The following is a 24,123-nucleotide window of genomic DNA, read 5'->3' as shown; positions in this document are numbered from 1 at the left end:
GGATGCAGTATTCCAAGTGGGGTCTTATTAATACGTCATGTGATCTTGATTCTATCCCTCTATTAATGCAGCCTAGTACTGTGTTGGCTTTTTTGGCAGCTGCAGCACACTGCTGGCTCATATTTAAGTGATCATCCACTAGCATTTCAAGAGCCCTCTCGCAGTTACTATTATTGAGCCAGGTGCCACCTATACTATACCTGGGTATTTGTTTTTTCTTGCCTAAATGTAGAACCTTACTTTTTTTACCACTGAATTTCATTTTATTAGATAAGGCCCTGTGTTCACGTCTGTCAAGATCCTTGTGTATCTTAAGCCTATCTTCTGGAGTGTTGGCTAATCCTGCCAGCTTGTCATCTGTAAATTTGATGAGTTCCCCATCTATCCCCTCATATAATAACAATAATAATAATAATAATAATATAAAAAATCAAAATTGAGAAGACAGCAACAGAAAGTAAGTGCCACCTATGCAAAGAAGCTGAAGAAAAAGTGGACCACCTGGTAAGCTGTTGCAAGAAGATTGCACAGACTGACTACAAGCAGTGGCATGACAAAGTAGCAACAATGGTACATTGGAAGATCTGCAAAAAATATCATTTGCCTGTAAGCAAAAACTGGTGGGATCATAAAATAGAGAAAGTCATAGAAAATGGTAAAATTAAACTGCTCTGGGACTTCAGAATTCAAACAGACAAGCACCTGCAACATAACACCCCAGACTTAACAATTGTCGATAAGAAAGACAAAAAAGTCTGGATAGTGGACGTGGCAGTGCCTGGAGACAGCAGAATAGATGAGAAAGAACTGGAGAAGATAACAAAATACAAAGACCTACAAATAGAAATAGAAAGACTGTGGCAAAAGCAAGCAAGGGTAGTACCAATAGTAATAGGTGCCTTGGGTGCAATCCCAAAACAACTGGAGCACCACTTGAACACCATTGGCATTGACAAATTCGCTATTAGTCAATTGCAAAAGGCGGCCTTACTAGGAACTGCTTCCATCCTGCGACGATATCTGTAATATCATCAAACATCCACATCTGCCTATCCCAGGTCCTGGGTAAGGACTCGATAGGTAGACAAAATGCCAAATCCAGTCTGAACATCTGCTTGACTGTGCGATGATCCATAATAAACTTTATTATCATTGTATGTGTATACAGTATACACATAAAATGAAATTTACTTGATACACAAAGACCAGGTACCACACACATAATCCCCAAACACACTCCCAACCACCACAATTCCCCACCCCTAAGACCACCCAAAAATCCACACAAAATCTAAATCATTGATGAAGATATTGAAGAGTATTGGGGCTAAGACAGAGCCTTGGGGTAGCCCACTGCATATGTCCCTCCATGTAGATGCAGTTCCAATAAGGACTATATATTAACTGTGGTTGGTCATCCAGTTACGAATCCATCTGGTGGTGATTGGACAGTGGTATCTCTGCTCTCTAATATTAACTTTCCTATCTTCTCCTACAATTTTTATTTGGAAGCAATACAGACAAAACTAGTGGAAAACCAATTATTACCCACAGTTCAACCCTTATATTCACAAAGGAAAAGAACAAGTTGTGAGATACCAACCAGTAATCTACCATAGATCATCTTAAGGCTCTCCCCAACATACATTCAGATCTAGACATGTCTTTCTAGATTTTCCCCTTCCATTCTGTTTTGAGCATAGAGAAAGTCTGATCCTTTCAAACCAACCATTGTCCTATATCTGCTAGATTTCCAAGCCAATTCCCAAGTCAGATACTTTAATCCAAGAAATCAGTCTGAATAACACTTGGTTAGCAGTAGGGAGGAGGCTATACAGTGAAGTGGAAAGTAACAAGCCAACTAATTCTTTGCTCCTTCAGGGTGCAACTCTCTGCTTGCTGTCAACTGTTGCCAGTCTAGCTATCTGTCAAAATTTGTCTCTGCCTTAGCATCACTTTTACCATTACCCAACCTTTACCTAAATTAATGAAAGTAATTAATGAGAGCAAAAGAAAGCCAAGAGAATCCACCAACCCCTGCCCTTAATATACCTTGTATGTGTAAATAAAGAGAGTACCATTTGCTTGTATCATGCCTGCAGTAGGATAAGATTTACCAGTATGGGCAGCAAATTTTATATTAGTATTGTTTCCTGCAAGTTCAAGGAATGAGGGATAGCATTTTTATTTGGCTTTGAGGAAAAAGTTATAGTTTAAACTAGTTTTTCAGCACTGTCATAACTTTGGTCACTTAACAAGTGCACCTGTAATTAAAGCACCTTTAATTAAAAGTTCAAGCAAGTATAGGTGATCCTTGATAACAGAACAACACAGAGGAAATCTCCCAGAATATTTTTCTCCATGTAGCTTACTTAACTTTTTGGCACTCTTAAGACAATAGCCTAAGAAAAGAGAAATTGTGGTTCTTAATATTTCTTAGAAAGATATTGTTTAGAAATGTGCAATTCCATCAAAGAGGGCATGCTGTGAAAAAGAAATTAGGTGATTTCCCTTAATCAGTTCAAACGGTCTATGAGAAATAGTATTGTTTTTATAAACAATTGAAAGGCAATTAAGGTGACTGTTGAACCTATTTAATTAGGTGTGAATCACAGTTGCAAATAAAGCAGAAACATTTTGTGGCTAGAAGAAATCTAGAAGGTGTGGGTAAAGATCTTGATTGATTGGATGAAAATTCTGGCTGATATAAATGATGCTATTGCTTTGAAAAAAAAAGGGAGATTAGTGAAATGTGGCAATTGGTACTCAGCTAGAAATCCACAAACTGGAAAGGGTTTGAGCCATGCAGTATTAACAGAACATGGAGGAACAATGAGAAAGAAAATGAATTCTGCACTGTATGAGACAAGATAACATTTCCAGTAAGTGACTTTGGATTTTAGTACCATTGAAATTAATGCAGTGCCTTTAATTCCATGCTTCCATTTTCACATCTTATTTATCAATAAAATATCAGCATAAGTACACATGTAAAGATCATTGATTTTCTATAATATAGCATATACTCAAAACATTAGTACACATACCCTATAAATTAATAAATAAATAGCAATTTGGGAAATTCAAAATATTCAAGCCATTCCATGCCTCTCACAAAGTTTGTCTTATATAACAATGAAATAAAGTATCATATGAATATGAAGGGTTCTGTAACTGGAACAAAAATTAATTGTTTAGCCTAGCTATTGCTATCTCGCTTTTGTAATCAATGTTTGCGTCAGGGACAAATTTCATGCAAGCGTGGGAAATTTCATGCAAGTGTGGGAAATATGTACATGGATGGGATGTATTGAAGGAGGGAATAAGGGAGTGTATAGGAATGATTGATGTCTTCCTTATGATGTAATAGCTCTGTTGTCTGATTTTCATTGGCTAACAAAGTTTATAAAGCAATGCTACTAACTTTCTAAGGTGTGGCGCTTCTGGATATAACTCTACCAGCATTACAGATTGTTTGCCACCCAGCTGTTTTATTTGATCAATTAAAGCACTGTTTCCTCAAGAAGCTTACATTTGAGTTGCCTGATTAGACTTCTAATGGTATCTCAAATTTAGATGAAGGTCAGGGACCTTACAAATATAAATATTACCGTAATAGAATTTGTTGTCTACATTAAATTAATGACTTGTATAAAGGTATTGTTCCGAATTCACAATGGTGCTAACATTAGAGATCAGCAATTTGGTGACTGTTTAAAACATCTCTTTCTCTTCCTTAAAATAAATATTGTCAGGTATGTTCATAGAAATACTATTTTTATAAAGTTTGTTTTTTGTTTGCAGATATATTATTTTTTATTGTTTCAATGCATAATACATGGTTGCAGACCATAAATTTCTTGCTTTTATATATGGGCTAGACAGTCTTGGTAGCATATCAAAAAGTGTAACATAAGCAAGATGCAGAAATCTCCAAATTTACAATTATATTTTGATATTCTACTGTAAAAAAGCGGGAAAAATAAAGCAGAGCATGTTCCATGTGCTGAATTCTCTCCATTAAAAAAAAAAACCTTCTAGAAACATAATGCCATAGAACTACCAAACTTCAAAGATTCTCTTCTAAATGGATTATCCCTAACAAAAAAGAAAAGGATATAAAACATAGGATAATGAATAAAGATTATATCACCTGAATGCCCCAATATATTAGCATAATCTATATAATACTGAAACTCTGTTGTCGTAACTTTTAACAGGTTGAAATGGTGCAATGCAGGGCAACAATTTTTGAACCAAGGTACCTCAAATGGGCTAACTGGGCTAATCTGTATACTGTATGAGATCAGAAGTAATCTTTTTTTTGCCCAGAAGTTATTCACATGTTTGTTCAGAAGGAATTCCCACTAAAGAATTTACTGATAGGATTAAAACACTAAAAATAAAACTTAACACATTCCCTCCATGCCCCTATATGCCCTAGGCCAGGGATCTTCAAACCTGGCCCTTTTATATTTGTGGACTTCAACTCCCAGAATTCCTCAGCCAGGAATGCTGGCTGAGGAATTCTGGGAGTTGAAGTCCACAAGTCATAAAAGGGCCAAGTTTGAAGACCCCTGTTCTAGGCACTAAATTGTGTTTAATAGATTCTCGCTTTTCCCCATATCAGAGATGAAAAAATGTTCGTAATACTATAAAATGCAAAGCTCATCAAAGATATGCATGTTGGGATAAATATATGAACATTGAAACTGAATGAAGGTGGAGTTATATGAGTTTACTGATGCTTAAACAAACTGCACCAAACTACAGAAAACTGCAAACTATTCTTGAAATTGGTTTGAACAAAACTCAGCACTGCTCGTGGGGCTGCTGATAAAAACAGGATCGCCAACATGATCGCCAACGTCCGATAACGGATATGGCACAAGAAGGTAAACTTTAAAATACATCTCATCTTTTGAACTATCTGGTTGAGAAGATGAATAAAATCAACATGATTTAGGGAGACATTGAGATGACCTTGGAGAAAATATTTAGAAACCATTACAAAAACAAAATGTTGTCTAAGCATGTCTTCAGCTCAGTGGGAAGGGAAAGTATTAGAACTGTTCCTTCCTGGCTCCTATGGATGTAAGAGGAAGGGAAGAGAAAGAGACTTGTAATAATCTATCCTTCATACTATATTCATACTATAGTGACCAGATACTCTTCTTTTTTAAAAGATGTATGTTTCTGTGGAAGTTTGGCCATTAATGAAAGCTTTAGCCCGATGAATTTATTTTTATATGTATCCCAAGATATCTGAAGAACTTAATCCCCAGATTTTTAAAGGCTTTCTTTTAACTCTCCCTCCCCCCTTCTTCTATGTCATCTTCCACGTTATCTCTATCCAGTGTAACCAAAATCAGTCGTCCACTCTAGCTACACCGACTGCGACGCTCTGTCTGAATTTTTAAACTGTACTCTATCAGCTTTTGGTAGCGTCGCGGTACAATCACACGGCGCAAAAAAAGCGCCGGAAGTTGAAGCGAGCGAGAAAGCAGTGCGCAACAAGCGGGGGAGCCTTTTTCTCTTCCAGCTGCTGGGCTGAATCCGTTGTCATCTGGGCCCATTTGGGTCGTACAGGTGAGAGGCGAACCCTGGGGTTGAGCCCACGGCCCTTCGCGCTGGGGAACACCGGCGTCTTTGTTCCTCGGCAGGTTTAGCTGGGATGCAGGGTGGGGCTAAGGACCCTCCTGCCTTTCCGGTGGTGAGATCCCGTGAACCTTTAGAATAGGCCCCAATCTCAAAGTGTGTAAGTTTGGGCCTCGTTTCCTGTTCCCCATTTTTGCCAACGTCATGATAAAACCCGGTACTCCGAAGCAGTAACTCAACTCACGGCGTAAGTACTGCTGATGACACTGAGAAAGACCCTGGATGTGACATTTACCTCTTTTATTTCCCCACATCCGTTAAGAACAGAACGTCTATTCGAATTTGCTAAGACGTCTTGATTTTGATGATCTCGTTCATTTGAGTGCATAGACTGAATGGGAAGTGGACCTAGTAAATTTTCAGTAGTTACAGCTGCTAAACTGGAATTGTTTAAAATGTTTCTCTAAAGTTGTCGTTCAATTTACAGAGAGACTTAATATAGAGTAGATATGTAGGTTAATTTTTAAAAGACTAGTTCTCTGACATTAGCGGCATAATTTATTTCCATATTGAGGCATGAAATGCGAAAAGTAATGTAAACTCCCCCCCAACCCCAATGCCCTAAAAATATATAGAACACTAAATTTACCACTGGTTCCGCTCAGAGCAGAGGAAAACCAATCATTTTCCTCATACAGTAGTATCTCTTATTCCCTCTCAACCGCATCTATTCCCTCACAACTCCGAAAAACTTGAAGAGTTGCTGTCAGAATATGTTTATTACCTGTTGCTGCAGTGACTTTTGCCAGATTTTGGGAATCAATAGATAGTATTTCAGTAGAAATTTATCAAAATGAACTATAAGAAATTGCTGCATTAAAAAAATGACCTGTAAATTACACTGTTATTAAAAAAAAAGATATCAAATCAGTTTATGTGAAGTTAGGGTGGTTTATAGCAACATAACAAACAAATTAAAAATACTGGAAATAGGTTTAAGAGTCCAGAAAATGTAATCTGATCCCAGATTCCGTAAAATTTATTAACAGTAGACGTATGTTGATGAATACATCTTGATTTGGGTGTGCACTATGTCAGTGATGGCGAACCTTTTAGACACCAAGTGCCCCAAAACTGCCCACCCGCAGGGCCACCCACCACCTCCAGAGTCTGCCGCAGCAGATTGCCCAGGTGGCCCTGCAGCGCCATGATGGCCACTCCCTCCTCCCGCATCCCCATCTGCGTGTGACAGGGCGCAAGGGCAGAGTCTTTTCCCTGCCACCTGGCTGCCATGTCCTTGGCTGCTCTGCTCCGTGCGGGCCATGCCCAGGAGCGACTCTCCTCCAGGGGGGGCTGCTAATGAGGGGGAGGTGGGACCGGGGTGATAATGCGCGTGCCCACAGAGAGGGCTCTGCGTGCTGCCTCTGGCACACGTGCCATAGGTTCGCCGCCACTGCGCTATGCCTTTGTGTTATGTCAGTAGTTCTCAACCTGTGGGTCGGGACCCCATTTGGGGTCGAACGACCATTTCACGGGGGTCGCCAAACAAGGCTGTCCGCCATTTTTTTCCCCTTTTCTTTGGCCACGCCCCTGGCACCCGGTGATGTATAAGTGGTTGGGGGTCACCACAACATGGGGAACTGTATTATGGGGTTGCGGCATTAGAAAGGTTGAGAACCACTGTGTTATATGGTGATATTACATTAAACGTTTTAGATGTTGCGGTCATTTACTAGGAATAGGAGGCATAGTGTACAATTTCCAAACGTTGAAGTCAAATTAAGTATCATGCCTTGTGGACTTTTATACATATCAGAATTAAAAAAAATCTTTCCAATTATTTCATAATAATGGATTTTTTTCCATTTGGGTTTTGAATAAATTTTGTCTTCTGTTGGGATTTATTTCCTAATAGATTTAGCAGCTTTATGTCTATTCATTTTGAGTCTCATTATACTAAACCACCAACTGACTATTGCTCTATTCTGTTGATTTGTTGTATTTTATCTCCTCCCATCATCTTTCTTGATAGTTATAGAAGATGGCAAAATTCATTACGCCTGTAGTCCAGGACAATCCATCTGGTTGGGGTCCATGTGCTATACCTGAGCAATTCAAAGATATGCCTTATCAGCCCTTCAGCAAAGGAGACCGGCTAGGAAAGGTACTTTTATCTGAATATTTGCATAGAAGTTCTTAATTGAGTTTAATTCATTGTCTGTTTCAGACCCTCTGTTCATACAAGACCCTCTGTTAGTGGTATTTTTTTTATGCCAGATGCTGTTTCTGGCAGCTCATTTATTCAGGAATTTGTATCTTAATTCCTATTGCACAGTTCCCAGAACAAATACTGAATTGGAATCAAACTACATAGGAAATAAATTGTAAAATATTACATTTTTAAAGTTAGCTTTTCTTTCACTCTGGTTTTTCAGTACATCTCAACCTGTGGTACTATCCAGTTACAGGGAATGTGAATGTTAGAATCAATGGTAAACTTTCTCCCAGTATTAATATCGCCAATGGTGAAGAATGTTTCAACATAACAGTCCAGTAACATTTGCAAGAATGAAAGTATATCAACAAAGAGGATGCAGCCAAAGTAATATGGGGTTACTATTTTTGACTGCATTCCCCTAGTATACATATTAGTCTTTGTACTGTCTTTAGTGAAAGAGATCTAGAACTCAGAAACTCAGCTGGATTGAGAAATAATTTTAGAGAATCTGTTGAATTATTTTCAATGATTGTTTCATATATTAGCATAAGATACTTATTTTTATGTTCCCTAGGTTGCAGACTGGACTGGAGCAACTTATCAAGATAAACGATATACAAGTGAGTGAAATAGCACACTTGTCTAAGATAAAAACATTGTTTTAGGATTGTTTTATGGAAAGAGAAATACCAAATAAATAGGCAAGTTTTCAGAAGAGACAGAGGGACAGGAGAACAAATAATTAATTTAAGATGGATAATGGAGACTCCATTGACTCCAAAAAGGTCATAAAGAACATAAAAAGGCTATAGGGAGGACAAGAATACATAACTGTTCTTGTGAGCAATGCTCATAATGTACATAAGTGTCCAGAATTGGAAGAAATGACAGGTAGAATCAACACAACATTTTGAAGTCAAAGTATTAACTAATGATATAGCCAGATGATTTCACTTTATTTACCTAAAGTAAAACATAGCCTAACTGTAAAAATAAAATATGGAAAGTGACGTACCCAGGCTAATGTCAAATATTAAAAAACAAAATTGCAGTCTGTATGTTTACTAACAGTTGAGAATAAGATAATAATAACAATAATTAAAGCATTGGAATTTAGACATGCACAGCTGTAAAAATCAGACATTAAAGAAAAGAGAGAGAATAAAAACCTTCAAATTATCGATTTTGATAAGTTACTAAGGGTGAGTTTTAAGAAGAGCCAATCAATCTGTCCTGTGATCAACAAGCAAGAACCCACATATGTGGGTTGAATGTCATATTGGTGGATATTCGGGGGGGGGGGACTATGCTTGGCAAGGTTGAGGGGGAAAGAAGAAAAGACAGAAAGTTAGGATAGTAAACATTTGTCCCCAAGAATCAAACCCAGTCTGGTTCTAATTAGGTTATACAGAGTTAGTGTTGAGGTTCTATTGCTAAAAGATCTTTCTGATTGATTTAGAGCAGATTATTATTTTTTTTAAGTATTACTTTCCCTCTGCTAAGGCTTCCAGGACATGGACATCATGTCTATCATTCCAAAACACCTAAGCTTTTCTGCAAGCCTATGTTTCTCCTCAATTGTGTATAACATAGTACCTCATCTAATGAATAAATTTCTACTGAATTGTGACGTTGGAATGTACAAAACGTTGATGAAAGCTATTGATATATCTCTGTATTAATTACAATAACAATAGAATTTATTTTGTACTTGTAGGCTTTAAAACTGACCAGCTTCAATTCAGCCATTAAATTTCTTTCACTTGCCTTTCTTGTTCTTAGTAGTTTCCCTTATGATTATTCTTATCTGGCTCTTATTCCTAGGATCATTTCAATCCTAGGTCTTCCAAACAATCCAAACGTGAGCATAAAGCTGATAGTAGTAATTATATTTCTAGATAAATACTCATCCCAGTTTGGAGGAGGAAGCCAATATGCTTACTTCCATGAGGAAGATGAAGGCAGTTTCCAGTTAGTGGACACAACACGAACCCAGAAAACTGCATACCAGAGGAATCGTATGAGATTTGCACAGGTATGATATTCTCATTAAAGGTTTTACACTTGAATGACTACTTAGTGGCTCGCTCTCTCTCCCTCTCCCTCCCTCTCTCTCTCTCTCTCTCTCTCTCTCTCTCTCTCTCTCTCTCTCTCTCTCTCTCTCACACACACACACACACACACACTCACTCACTCACTCACTCACATACATATACTTTTCAAGATATATGCAGAAAATGTTATCTCTGCTTGCCAGCCTAGTAGATATTTTCTTGCTGCAAATATTTCTTTTTCTTTAACACAGAATTATCTTTTGAAACAAGTTTGAAACTCCCTAAATGAGGAATGGATAGCCTGAAGTCTCTAATATTTAAAATACACATCCATTATACCTTCTAATGCTCAGTGATATTTCTAACTATATCTAATGCTCTGCAGTGAACATGGTGCACTTGTCGTGCAAGCTTGTCCTTTTCCCTGGTTTCCAAGATACTCTAAAATGAATTGTTCATTTTTCTTATTTATACAAATACCTTATTTCAGAGGAACCTTCGAAGAGACAAGGACCGACGGAACATACTTCAATTCAACCTGCAGACCCTGCCTAAAAGTGCCAAGCAGAAGGAGAGGTAATCTTTGTTTTTCTGTGGAAGAACAGTTTTGTTTCTGTTTGTAACAGTAACAAGTTAGTTTTTCTCTGAAGCAAATAGTTCAGTAAATGAGTTGTTGGGTTCCGCTATGTTGTATTTTGAATTCATCCATTTGCTGAATTGTTTCTGCATTTGATTATGAATAAAAATACCATTTGTTTTGTTGTGTTTATTAAACTTGCATTTATACCTTCTCATGCCGACCCTTGATTAATGTACTTTTCAAGTAATTATATTAAAGTTTGCAATCATGGTGTGAAATTCTGTTTTTCACCAAGTATATCTGGGATCAACCATACTCTTTAATTTAGCAGCCTAACTTCTTTTTTATGAACGAAGGATTTGGAATAAGCAGCTCCTTTGTCAAGGCTGTATTATTTGGCAAAAATATTATTGGTTTTCTGTTATTTCAGAGATAGACTGCGTCTGCAAAAGAAATTTCAGAAGCAATTTGGAGTGAGACAGAAATGGGACCAAAAATCTCAGGTATGATGTTCTCTTTCGTAACAAATTGGGATTTTTTTCAGGTTGCTATTATTGGGCCTAAGTTATTCAATTTCAACTGTTACTGCTCCTGCATTAAACACTGATGAATTTTCTTTTTCCTTTTTTCCATCTCTCTATGTTTAATCTGTTGCCTCGGCAGAAGCCACGTGATTCCTCAGTGGAGGTTCGCAGTGACTGGGAAGTGAAGGAGGAGATGGATTTCCCTAGATTAATGAAGATGAGATATTTGGAGGTGTCAGAGCCTCAGGACATGTAAGACATGTGTTGGAATTAGCAACACCAACTGAGCTTTTCAGACTGGTGCTATTCACATTTCTTGGACTACAATGTCTCAAATTCCTAAGAGAGAAGAGTCCCAGACACCTGAAGTACATTTTATTAGGAAAGGGTAAAATATTCTTTCCTTCCTTCCTTCCTTCCTTTTCTCTCTTTCTCCTTTCTTCATTTCCTTTCTTCCTCTCTCTGTCTCTCTCTCTCTCTTTGTCTTACGGTCCCCTTTACTAATGTATTCAATTCTTGAGTAAGCAACAAATTAAGATTTAATGCCTGCATACCATTAATCAAAACCAGCAAACCAGAATATTATCTGAGGTATAAAATCATCTGAAGACAACACCAGTTATTTAGACTGGCCCAAAGGCTCAGTTCCATAATAAGAATTCCCATTATCTTCACATTCCTAAAATGGGGTTTTGCTGCATGACAATTGAAACTAAACTGAGTTGGCGAAGATGGCGCCAGAGAATAAAACCTATTCTTTCCAGATTTCTCTGCCTCAGTTCCCGTGGTCATGCTGTTGGAAGTTAGAATTATGTTCAGTCGTGCCTAAAGGATCATGGGTTAGAGAAGGTTGTCATGGAAGTGCGATGATAATTCATATTTATTCCTTGGAGTGGTTGCACTGGAATTACACAGTACTTACTATCCTGTGATGCTTTGGGGAGACTTTCGTATTCTTTGATTTGCAGAGAATGCTGTGGGGCGTTAGAATATTATGACAAAGGTTCTGACCGCATTACCACAAGAAATGAAAAAAATCTTCGTAGCATTAAGCGCATCTTCCATACTGTGACTACCACTGATGATCCAGTCATACGCAAGGTGTAGTATCTGTTTGGTTTATATTATTGAATAGAAGACTGTTGTAATAGTGTTTTGCTTACCTTTGATAGGACAAGAAACTTATTCCTTTGCCAGTTACATTATGCTGGGCAAGGTTAAATAAAATACTAAGACTGTAATTATAGAAATTTTTTGGGACTAGAGAAGATACCATGCTTTTAGGCAAAAGAGATAGAATTATGATTATGCATGTGAATATGCTGTAATGCCCATTTTGAAAAACTGGTAAATGATTTATAGTTGACCTAATTATTAGCGTTGCAGATTTTTATCTTTACTGGATTTGGGGATAATGACTTGTAACAGATGGAAGAATGAAAGATGGTAGGGTAAATAACAAACTAAAAAGTTTATTTGACAGATGATTAGTTTACTTTTTTATTTTTGTCCTTTCCCGGGCAAAATTGTTAAATGTGAAGGGTATGAACATTAGAGTCATGTTGAATGCCATATGGGTAGATTGAGGGAAATCGAGTGGCAGAGCTCTTTCTCCTTTATTTTACAAAAATATTCTAAAATCCTCTGTCTTTTTTTTTTAATCTCCTAAATTTGATTTTCTGAAAATGGAGGCATATGGGAATTCAGCTCATTTTTGTACTACATTCCCACTCTTACGCATTGTGACTTTTCTCTGCATGTAGCTGGCCAAAACCCAAGGGAACGTGTTTGCTACAGATGCTATCTTAGCTACCCTCATGGCTTGCACTCGTTCAGTATATTCCTGGGATATCATAGTCCAAAGAGTTGGATCCAAGCTGTTCTTTGATAAAAGGGACAACTCTGATTTTGGTGAGTCTTTTCATATAATGTTTTGCAGAAAAACCAGGTAATTGTAGGGCTCTGTAAGTCCTTTGAATCACTGAGAAAAAAAATCAAGCTTTTCTAGTTTTTATGACTTTCTATCCTAGTATAGAGTAGTTTTGTTGTATAGGATGGAGATATTAAACTTTCTGATGATAGTTGTGTTTGGCTGTATTAGATCTTCTTACAGTGAGTGAAACTGCTAATGAGCCACCTCAAGACGAGGGAAATTCTTTCAATTCACCTCGCAACCTTGCAATGGAAGCCACCTACATCAACCACAACTTCTCACAGCAATGCTTAAGAATGGTAAGGATAGAATATTTAATTTGCCCTAGACTTTTACATTTTAATTAGATGTCACTGGATTCAGTTTGAATCCTGATGAATCTATGAACAAATACCCACCATTCTGACATTCCTTGGACTTATGACCCTGTTAAGGACATTCTAATAATTTCATTGATCTTGTCCATCCACCAAATCTTGCCTTCCTGTTCTTCAGTGAGCATTGTTGGGCTGGGTTTGATCCATTATCTGCTTGCATACCAAGTCTAAAATACATTAATTTCTGCTTGCTGATCATAATTACAAAAGGGCAGCAGTCCTTTTAATGCAACATAAAGTAATTAGTTCTTCTAGTCCATAGTACACTGTTAGTTTTCCTAGTCCATAATTTGAAGATACATATCTTTCATACTTTTTTGAGTATCCAGTTTTCATAGGTATGCATTATGTCTGGGTATACCATTGCTTTAACTATTCTGACTAGTGTTGTCATAGAAATGTAGTTGCATGTATAGATTCCATGATCTTATTAAAGGTGGTTATTACTTTCCTGCCTAAAATTAATATTATTTTGTCTTCTTAATATTTAACATATTTAATCTGGAACTTTACTATCCATTTTTCCTAACAAGCTGCTCAGTGTCTACTTTAGCTAATAAATTAATATTGTCTGGGTATTTCAGTGTGTTAGTGTTTCAGTCTTGTCTTTTAATTCCAGCTACAATTTCTGTAGTCTTGCAACTTTTGTAGTGTATCTGCTGAAAATGTTAAATGCTGGGATAGTATGCACCCCATTTACTTTCTTTTTTATTCTGTTTCTCCAAATGCCATTTTTATAGTAACTCCTATTCATTATAACTGTTTCTCAGAGAAATAATCATGTGTTCTGGCACTTAATGTAACTGTAATATGTTCTGCTATACGGCATGAACTATGCTGTCCAATATGTTGCTGTAGTCAAATATATAAATATTTCTGATTTGAGATCTCATCAGAGATACTCAGATTAATCTAAAGGTTCCAGCCATGTCCATAACAGTTTTCTTAGTAATAGTACAAAAATGATTTCTTCCGGATTTTATTTTGGAAGTTGTTTGAATTGAATTGGTTGTCCTCATGCATATGGAATCATCCCACCATTATTCTTTCCCCTATCCTTTCAATCTTACTGGCAACAATGATCCTACCAGGACCTCAAATTCCCAGCTTATTGCTCTAAAGGATATTGGCTATAAAGGCTATACAGGTAGTCTTCAACTTACGACCACAATTGAGGCCAAAATTTATGTTGTTAAATGAGAAAGTTGTTAAGTAAGTTTTCCCCAATTTATGACTTTGCTTGCCACATTTGTTAAGTGAATCACTGCAGTTGTTAAATTAGTAACATGGTTAAGTGAATCTGGTTTTCCCATTGTCTTTGCTTGTCAGGTCACAAAAGGTGATCACATGACCATCTTAAATATGAGTCAGTTGCCAAACATCCAAATTTTGATCACCTAACAACCATAGGGATACTGCAACAATCATAAGTGTGAAAAAGGGTCATAAGTCACTGTTTTCAGTATAGTTGTAACTTTGAAGAGTCACTAAATGAACTGTTGTAAGTTGAGGACTACCTGCATTTCCACCTTGTCCAGGTGGAGGTTTTGTTATGCTTACCTAGAAAATACTGTTCATCCAGCAGTAATCCAATTAAACAAGCAAAAATGGATTCAGAGCTATAATTTCTGCTTTTATAAGCTCTTCAGATTTTTTTCTTAGAAGTATTAATATTTACTCTGAGCAAGACCAGAGAAAATAATAGTAGTCCTTCATTTATTACTACAGTTAGAACTGGAACTTAACATTGTTAAATAATGTGGTCATTAAGTAAGTTGTGCTCAATAGTTGTTAAGTGAATCTACGTGGTCATTAAGTGAATCATACAGTCTTTAAGCAAATCTGGCTTCATTAACTTTGCTTTTGGGAAGTCCTCTGGAGATCATGTGACCCCAGGATGCTGTGATTTTTCTAAGTACAGACTGGTTAGCAAGTGTCCAAATTTTGATCACGTGACTATAGAGATGCTGTGACAGTCACAAGTATGAGCATCAATCATGTCACTTTTTTCATTGCTGTTGTAATTTCAAATAGACATTAAACAAATGGTTGTAAGTCAAGGGCTATCTGTATTCTGAGCAGAGGGTTGGACTAGATGACCTTCAAGGTCCCTTCCAACTTTACTATTATTATTATTGTGTGGATTTCCTCAACGTGATGAAATCTACACAACCCAAAGCTACTATGATGTTTATGTAAGAGATTGACAAAGAAGCAGTAACTAAAATTTTGTGATTCCAAAATGGAATTCCTTATGAAGCAACCATGACTATCTTGATCATATATTTATTGCTGTTGGCCACATTTCTGCGTGTCATTTTTTTATAGGGGAAAGAAAAATACACATTTCCCAATCCAAACCCATTTGTGGAAGATGATATGGATAAAAATGAGATTGCTTCTGTTGCATATCGGTACGTTGTTGCTTCTAGCTCATTGATAGGATTTGATGATGTAAATTCTATACATATTACACTTTTCATTGAAACTCATTATTTGAATAAACAGCTGTAATACCACTGAAATCAGCAAAACTGTCCTTGATTGTAGGTATCGAAGATGGAAGCTGGGAGATGACATTGATCTGATAGTACGTTGTGAGCACGATGGAGTGATGACTGGAGCCAATGGGGAAGTATCATTCATCAACATTAAAACACTGAATGAATGGGATTCAAGGGTAAGAAAAAATAAAAGTGGCTCAGCATGTTGGCTGAGATACTGTTGGAAACAAAAACAGATCCATGTATATACTCTATCACTGATTATATCAGAAGAGCATTGCATAGTTATTTTGTATAGACAGAATTTGTGCTGATTAATCTTTTGATTATGATAACTTGTGTTAGCCTATGAACGTTCTACTCTTGATAATTATCTAACCACCACTGATTGAATATCTGCCTACCCTACCCTTTTTTGTCATGCCAACCAGGTTCATTAAGAATTATTTGTTGAGCCATAAATACTGAATCAACTAATTTGTATATTCACATTTTATGCAAAATGTTTGAGTGTTAAGCAAAAAACAAGAATGACAGTTCAGCATGCTACCTTCTTTCTTTGCTGCCAACCATGTTGAAATATATGTGTTTGCATGGGTTCATCACTTACATAGCCTGCTTGTAAACTACTATAATATTGTATGGTATAATTGAAAATCTGATATGCTTGTGTGTTTTTCTAGCATTGTAATGGAGTAGATTGGCGTCAGAAACTGGACTCTCAGCGAGGAGCTGTGATTGCCACTGAACTGAAAAATAATAGTTACAAACTTGCTCGTTGGACTACTTGTGCATTGCTAGCTGGATCGGAATATCTTAAACTGGGGTAAGATCAAAAAATATATTAAAAATGGGGTGTTGTTTGGAGTACAAGGGGGAAATTAGGTCTTTGGGCAGACATTCAGAATTGCAGCAACCTCTCTAGAATAGTTTTCTGAGAAGTAGTAGTAGTTTATAAATTCTAGGTCTTTCAGTGACTTCTGATGCTTTTGACTACAGCATCCTTCTGGACTGTGAGGGAGGATCAGGAGTTGGAAGCACAATGTTACGATGATCCTGCTCCAACATGATAAGATGGATCCAGAGAATTGTTGGAAGAAGTTGTACCCCTAAACATTTTGTTATGGAATCCAAGTTCAGACCTTTCAGACCTGAAACTGTTCTAAGAGAAGTCATAAACTGGTTTGGGGAGAGGTATCATTAATATGTAGATATTCAGTTGTACATCTTCACCCCAGGCTCTTTAAAGATGATGTAGAACTCTTGACCCAGTGTCTGGAGAATGTTAGGGTAAAATCTGGCTCAGACTCAGCCCAGACATGTTGATTCAGAGACCAGCTGACTCTTAAGATTCTTACTCTTATACTCTTCTGGAAAGAGTAGTGTCAGCCAGTTTGGTGTAGTGATTAAGGCACCATGCTAGAAAGCAAGAGTCTGTGAGTTTCTCCTGCTTTAGCCGTGAAAGCCAGCTGGATGACTTTAGCCAGTCACACTTCTCACTCAATCCACTTCACAGGTTGTTGTGGGGAAAATGGGAAGAGAAATGTGTGTTGAATACATTCATCACCTTGAGTTATTTGCAAAAAATAAGGTGGGATACAAATGAATAACCTATGATCATCCTGGCCTTAAATGAATAACCTATGATCATCCTGGCCTTATAGGTCCGTTTTAAAAAGCAGGTGGAGATCATGGTCAAGAAGGCTTTTGTACAGGTGTATCAGCTATAACCTTACCGGAACAGGACACAGCAAAATTTCATCTGTAGTCGTTAATTCAGTTATTGCTAATCTGAGAATATTTTATGCTGTATGTTGAGTAGAAATGCTACTGATACAGTGATACCATAGTGATGAATTAAGGCCTGATAGGGGTTTAGATGTGGCTATCAGTTAATATTCTATTAGTAGCCATACCGAATTTCTGAAAAGCCACTTCTTACATACCGTATTATATTTGCAGAACACTAATTTTACTAAAGCTGCATATCTTTCAATCTTCCTGTAAATATCACTGTCATTGTGTGTGTGTGTGTGTGTGTGTGTTGAAGATAAAATAATTGAGACAGAAAAATAATAAATTACCTAAATTTAATGGTTTGTGAAACAGAGGAGACTGCAACTTCATAATTAGCTGAGTCAAATAATCATTAACCTTGAAATCTTCCTTTTTCTAGTAGGTTGGACTATATCATTGCACTTTTTAATTTTTGTCTCTTCATCCTTGCTAGATATGTCTCCCGATACCACGTAAAAGATTCTTCACGCCATGTGATTCTGGGCACACAGCAGTTCAAACCTAATGAATTTGCAAGCCAAATTAATTTAAGCATGGAAAATGCCTGGGGCATTCTGCGCTGTGTCATTGACATCTGCATGAAACTGGATGAGGGCAAGTACCTTATCCTGAAGGATCCCAACAAGCAAGTTATCCGTGTTTATAGCCTGCCTGATGGCACCTTCAGCTCTGATGAAGAAGACGATGAGGAGGAGGAGGAAGAGGAGGAAGAAGGTAATAACTGTTAGATAAATTACTACTGTAAAACTTTCTTTCATGACCAGAATCTAACCCATCTGACTAAAATAGCCTTCAGTGATGTAGCAGTTACTGCTTTCAAATGGTATTTGCTGCCCTCACAGTCTCTCTCAACCAGGATTAAAATAGCAAGGCCAAAGAAAGCAAAATGCATCCTAATTTTGCTACAGCAAATATTAGGACACATTAAACTAGGTTATGGTATCCATATTGTGGAGCACCATGCCTTCAGGGCATATTAATAGATACACAAACCCTTCAAAAATATTTGTTTAAAATAATATTTTTACATTTTTTTTAAAAAAAATGTCCTGCTAGATAAAAGCATTGATAAAAAGGATTACATAAAGAGTAAGTGTAAGGAATGAAAAGTGGGTAGGTCATCCAAAAAGGAGATTGAACCTCAGAGAAAAATACCTTTGAAAGAAAGAACTTGAGCAGATTAAGAATAAAAACTCTTAATACATTATGATTAGTTCTCTTGCAGAAGTCTCAGTATATTGGGGTTCCTCCTCATCCTGGAATAATTCACCCCACAGTTTAAAAGGGTCTAAATTACTTTATTCTCCACAGCTAGCTACTGTTTTTGATATTTCAGAGAATAAAAATCTCAACTCTTCCTTGTTGCTTAATATCAAAAGGATAGGAGTTGTGTTTTCTTGGAGATTTAGCAAGCTAGCTATCCTGCATTTTGGTACTATTAAGTGCAAAGGTTTAGGTTACATACTATTTTTTATTTAATATCTTTATTTTTTGTAATAAATTCCTCTTAAAAATACAAACTTTTATATTATCAAAGCATATTAATATGTTTCCTCTAATGATCTTTGGAAGCTTGCCTTGCTAGAGGTACCTTTTGAGAGACACCCAATTGAGGCTCTAGTTTGTAAAAGTCTTATTTCAAAATAAGTTGTTTGAGAGGCTAATTTTCATCATCCTATTACTAGCATCTTTTACATGATAGAATTATTCATAGCATGTTGTATCAGTATATTGGTTATATATTTTGCAGAATTTAGACCATAGATTAAAAGGGATTAAATTAAGCTGTTATCCAAAGTGGAACAGCATTCTGTGATTTTCAAATAGTACATGGGAAATAAATAATTAAGTGGATCTAGATAGACATTCAGTATGGTATCTAGTTTCCTTAGTCAAGAATTTAAAAGAATGCATATGGTTCTGAATATAGTTGAGAAACCCAGCAGGTAGGAGGGATAAGTGTAGAGCTAGTCTAGAATCACTGCGTAACTAAAAGGGCCAGAACCAGAACTGGCCCTCCCTAATTCCTTGGACCCATATCTAATTTTCCCAAGAGAAACGTGCCAGATTGGAGATTCCTGTATTATAGGCAGAACATAATCAAGTAGTTAGCTTGAACTCTGCATGTGTGGTGGTGGTTCTTTCCTGACAGTATTAATCATTTCATCTATATATAAACAGTTGGGGAAATTTCAAAAGTTTTTGCTAAAAACATTGCTGCCATTTGATTGTCAGATAATTGATAAAGGTTTTTATTGTACAGAAAGTTTATCTGTACATATAGAAATAAATACTGAGGAATGTATGCAAACTGCAAAAATTAAGGCTTTTTTGTATGTGTCTTGGCATAGAAAGGCATTTTCCATTCTGATTTGTCTTTGTGTTGCAGAAGAAGAGAGTTGAACTTTACAACTAGGCATTAGGGTCAACAGCATCTTGAAGGTCATTCAACTTTTATTCTTCAAGGATGGATCAGAGCTGAATCTTCAACTTGTTTGGCTAGACCTTAAAAAATAAAAATAATATCTTGATAAATGTGTTCTTTTGTCTTATTACTACATGGAAGTATTGATGGATTTAGTAATACATCTAATACATCTTGGGAAAAATTATTTGCAATTAAATTAAGTTTGTGATTAATGCCTTCCATTTGAAAGCTTATATACAACAAAATAATCTATTATATTTCCCAAAAGTATTCAAATTTATACCACAGATGTTGAATTATTATGATAATGCCTTAAAAATAATTGCTCTGAAATCTTATGAATGCTAAATAATGAGGGACAACATTTTTGATAGCATTAGTGCCAAAATAATTTCATGAGAAATAATACTTAACTCTTTATGATGCCTTTCTTCAATGGGATAAATTACTTCCATTGGAGCAAGTGTGGATGTGTGTATATCCTTTTTTTTTTTTTGTAAAAAAATTTATTTTCAACTTTACAATACATAACAATCTTACAAATACTTCAGATAAAAAATAAAACAAATTGATACACACCACATTTGGTCTTGCCCGCCCATTTCCCCCCAAACCACATCCCACCTCAAATCAACTTACTTCTTTCCCTCTTTTTCTTCACTTACCCCCTCTCCTCCTTCACCTCAACCTTCCTACGTACTTCTCACCTTCTTCTCCTCCCTCTTGATGCGGTCCAGGGGAAATGCCCGAGCAGTTCCTCTCTCAAAATTAAAACATTAATTTTTTCAACCCCATCCACCCCCCTCCCCCCCCGACTTCCCAGAGCAAAATACAGGATTATGCAAACATATTAAACATAATCTATTTAAATTTACTAATTATACAATGAACAAAATCATAAAAACCCTTAATTCTCTTCAAACTTTGACATCATAAGTTTATAAACAAAATCATTACTCATAGAATAAGTGAAACTTTGTAGTTCCATATTTCTTCTGAACATATTCTATCCATCTTCTCCATACATTAAAATATCTCTCCTTTAAATAAGCAGAAATTTTAGCCATTTCTGCTAAATTAGAAACCTTAAATACCCATTCTTCTAAAGAAGGCAGAGTATCCTTCCAATATTGACCCACCAGTAATCTTGCTGCTGTTATTAAATTCAACATTAACTTTAACATTAAAGTCCACAAAAATTCCCAAAAGAAACAGTTGGGGAGTAAACTTAATCTTCCTTTTAAAAACCTTTTGAATGTTCCACCAAATCATAATCCAGAAGGCTTTAATAACTTTACAGGTCCACCAAACATGAAAATAGGTTGCATCGAAGCAACCACATCTCCAACATTTAGGTTGCAGGTTCAGGTACATACAAGACAACTTTTTAGGATCCAAATGCCATCTATAAAACATTTTGTAAAAATTTTCCCTCAAATTCTGGGCCTGCGTAAATTTAACATTTCTAGTCCAAATTTCCTCCCATAAGTCCAACGAGATCGGTTCTTGAATATTCTGGGCCCATTTAATCATACAATCTTTAACTAACTCTGTTTCTGAATCCAATTTTATTAACTCATAAATTCTTTTAATATGGGCACATTTCTGATCCTTGATCTAAATTACCAAATTTTCATCTATTAAAGTAATTCCCACTTTCTTATCCAAAGTCCATCTCTGCACAATTTACAAGTATTGAAACCACGATTGTAAAATGTTTTCTTGCCTTAACACATCAGAAGACTTTAATTGCCAATCAGTACCCGACCAGATAAGTAACTCTTTATACGAAATGTTGTCAAAATTTACCCCCTTAGAAACCCCCTGGATTGCTTGTCCAGGGATCCCCCAAATAGGTATTTTATAATTTAACTTATAATAATATTTTTTCCAAACTCGAAGTAAAGCATATCTTAAAATATGTGACTTAAAGACCAAATCTACTTTCTTATCAAAAATTAAATATGCATGCCAACCATATAATAAATCCCACCCTTCAAGAACAAGAATATCTCTATTTGTTAAATTGAGCCAGTCACTTACTAAAGTTAAAGTGGCTGCATCATAATATAATTTCAAATTTGGTGCTTTAAGTCCACCTCTTTCTCGAGCATCTTGTAAAATCTTAAACTTTACCCTTGATTTCTTCTCGCCCCAAATAAATTTATTAATACCCTTCTGCCACTCGTCCAAATCAGCATCCTTCTTTAAAATGGGTATCATCTGAAACAAAAAAAGAAATTTTGGTAGAACATTCATCTTCACTACTGAAATTCTCCCCAGTAACGATAGTTGTAGCTTTTGCCAATCATTTAAATCTTTTTGAACTTTAACCCATAAGCACTCATAATTATTCTTATACAATTTTCCATTAGATGTTGTAATATAAACTCCTAAATACTTAACCTTATTAACTATTTCATAACCGGTTGTTTCAGCTATAAAATCTTTTCCCTTCCTAGACATGATGTGTGTGTATCCTTATACACATCAAGATGGATCGACAACATCATCAATTATTGCAGGCCCAATTGGCAAAAGGAAGTTCAGGACCATATTGGTTGGAAACAGGTGGAAGAGGTCTTCATCCTCCAATGTTTACACAATGGCTAAAATGATGATGATGATGACAACACTTGTCTGAAATAGTATAGGGTCTCCTGCTTGAGCTGGGGGTTGGGCTAGAATATCTGCAAGGTTTCTTCCAGCTCTATTCTAATTGATTAATACATATACATACATACATACATACATACATACATACATACATACATACATACATATGTGGGGGTGTTTCATGGAAGGATAAAAGCTGAATACATTAAACTCATGGTAACATTTTTGTCTCAATGGGGGATATAGAAAGTGACGAGTTTTTTTAAAGATAAAAAAGTAAGATAAAGAAAAGCTAAAAGTGCAAGAAAGGTAAAGTAAAAGAAAAACAACACGAAGTAGCTTTCAATCTTTGCAGTAGTTGAGTATAAACAAGTAAAATTAAAAGTTTATTTCTCACTCCCTGGTTACAACAGTTTCTTTCTATAATCTATCTCAACATCAAAATCATAAATTCATATATTTTTTTGGTTTCATATAAAAAGTCTGTAAGGATTCCAATCAGCAATAAATGTAGATGTGTCTTTTCTCTGATCATGTAAGTATTTAGCCATCAGCAAGTTCCATCACTCACCAACCATTCTTTCATTGTGAATAATGTCCATGCAATCTCACTATAATGCATGAAAACATGCTTCGTTTGTATATAGAAATGAAAGATCCTTTCACTGGAGAAACATTTTTTAAAAGTCTAAAATAGTAGAATTTAGGAAAAGATTTGCATTTTGCTTTTGCACGGGTAGACTGCAGCATTTGTTCCTTATCTCTGATGCAATTTTTATTTTATATTACTAACTAAACGTTTTTAAATAAGCATTTGTTGAATAATCCCAATAGGTTCACGTATGTGAGCCAGCACTCAGGTTTGACACAAGCCTCAAATTATTCTGAAAGATTTGAACATAGTTCCTAAAAGTACCATGGACTACAAGAGCAATCTGTTGACTTCTAGATCAAATGAAGATTAAATGGTTTGTTGAGATGGTCATCATCAAGAAGAAACTAACATGCTTTGGATATAAGAGATTAAAGAGAAAATATTTTGTGGTTGAGAGAATGAAAGTTAGTAGATATGGATAGATGGGGTCAAGCAAATTAATGGAATATCCTGAGAAGAGCTATGAATTATTTCTAGATGCATAAGGATGGCCAGTGCTTCAAGACTGCCAGTGTTTGTCCAAGCGGTTCTCAGAAATAAATGCCAGCTGGGTTGAAACTAACTCGTTGCAATCAAAGGTTTCCAGTACTTTTCATCAGGCTAAAGGTTTGGATGCTAGAAAAATAGCAAAGTAGCAACTAATATCTCAGAAAATAAAGACAGAGATGGTGATGTATTTTAGATAGGGCTCTCCTTAAGCCTGCTAGGAAGAAAAATTGATCTTTTTTTAGAAAGTATAAATTCTAGCTTTTAATTCTGTTTCCGTCCTTATGCTTTTATATAAAGTAATTTTCTATTTTCGATAACATCAATAGCCATCCAAAACACTTCTCTCCCTT

The 24,123-nt window shown here is 36.1% G+C and overlaps 1 protein-coding gene across 3 annotated transcripts; it reads left to right on the top strand.

Annotated features, from left to right (window-relative positions):
• The first annotated feature begins 5,432 nt into the window (after positions 1–5,432).
• On the top strand, positions 5,433–20,120 carry EIF3D (eukaryotic translation initiation factor 3 subunit D). 3 transcript variants are annotated; one of them, XM_039353100.1, is made up of 15 exons: positions 5,433–5,589; positions 7,631–7,762; positions 8,391–8,436; positions 9,715–9,851; positions 10,361–10,446; positions 10,881–10,953; positions 11,114–11,226; positions 11,943–12,075; positions 12,738–12,885; positions 13,076–13,206; positions 15,613–15,698; positions 15,835–15,964; positions 16,472–16,614; positions 18,019–18,299; positions 19,975–20,120. In XM_039353100.1, the coding sequence occupies exons 2-15, from the start codon at positions 7,640–7,642 to the stop codon at positions 19,986–19,988; spliced, it is 1,644 nt and encodes a 547-aa protein (XP_039209034.1). In that variant the 5' UTR covers positions 5,433–5,589; positions 7,631–7,639; the 3' UTR covers positions 19,989–20,120. The 3 variants fall into 3 exon arrangements, with proteins under 3 accessions (XP_039209034.1, XP_039209036.1, XP_039209035.1); XM_039353102.1 differs by having other exon boundaries at positions 5,447–5,589; positions 7,637–7,762; XM_039353101.1 differs by lacking the exon at positions 5,433–5,589 and adding an exon at positions 5,692–5,845.
• Positions 20,121–24,123: the final 4,003 nt, after the last annotated feature.

The sequence above is a fragment of the Crotalus tigris genome, unplaced genomic scaffold (genome assembly GCF_016545835.1).
Source record: "Crotalus tigris isolate CLP2741 ecotype Arizona unplaced genomic scaffold, ASM1654583v1 scf7180000018491.14276545383:2951260, whole genome shotgun sequence".
In the NCBI taxonomy this organism is placed as follows: domain Eukaryota; kingdom Metazoa; phylum Chordata; class Lepidosauria; order Squamata; family Viperidae; genus Crotalus; species Crotalus tigris.
Note: the sequence above shows the minus strand (reverse complement) of the source record. Positions and strands in the feature narration are given on the sequence as shown.

What these genes read in the sequence shown, in the direction of transcription:
- EIF3D (XM_039353100.1), top strand. Translation starts at nt 7,640, where the DNA reads ATGGCAAAATTCATTACGCCTGTAGTCCAGGACAATCCATCTGGTTGG. An exon ending in TCAAGATAAACGATATACAA is followed by an intron (nt 8,437 to 9,714) that starts GTGAGTGAAATA and finishes TTATATTTCTAG; the next exon opens with ATAAATACTCATCCCAGTTT. An exon ending in TCGGAATATCTTAAACTGGG is followed by an intron (nt 16,615 to 18,018) that starts GTAAGATCAAAA and finishes CATCCTTGCTAG; the next exon opens with ATATGTCTCCCGATACCACG.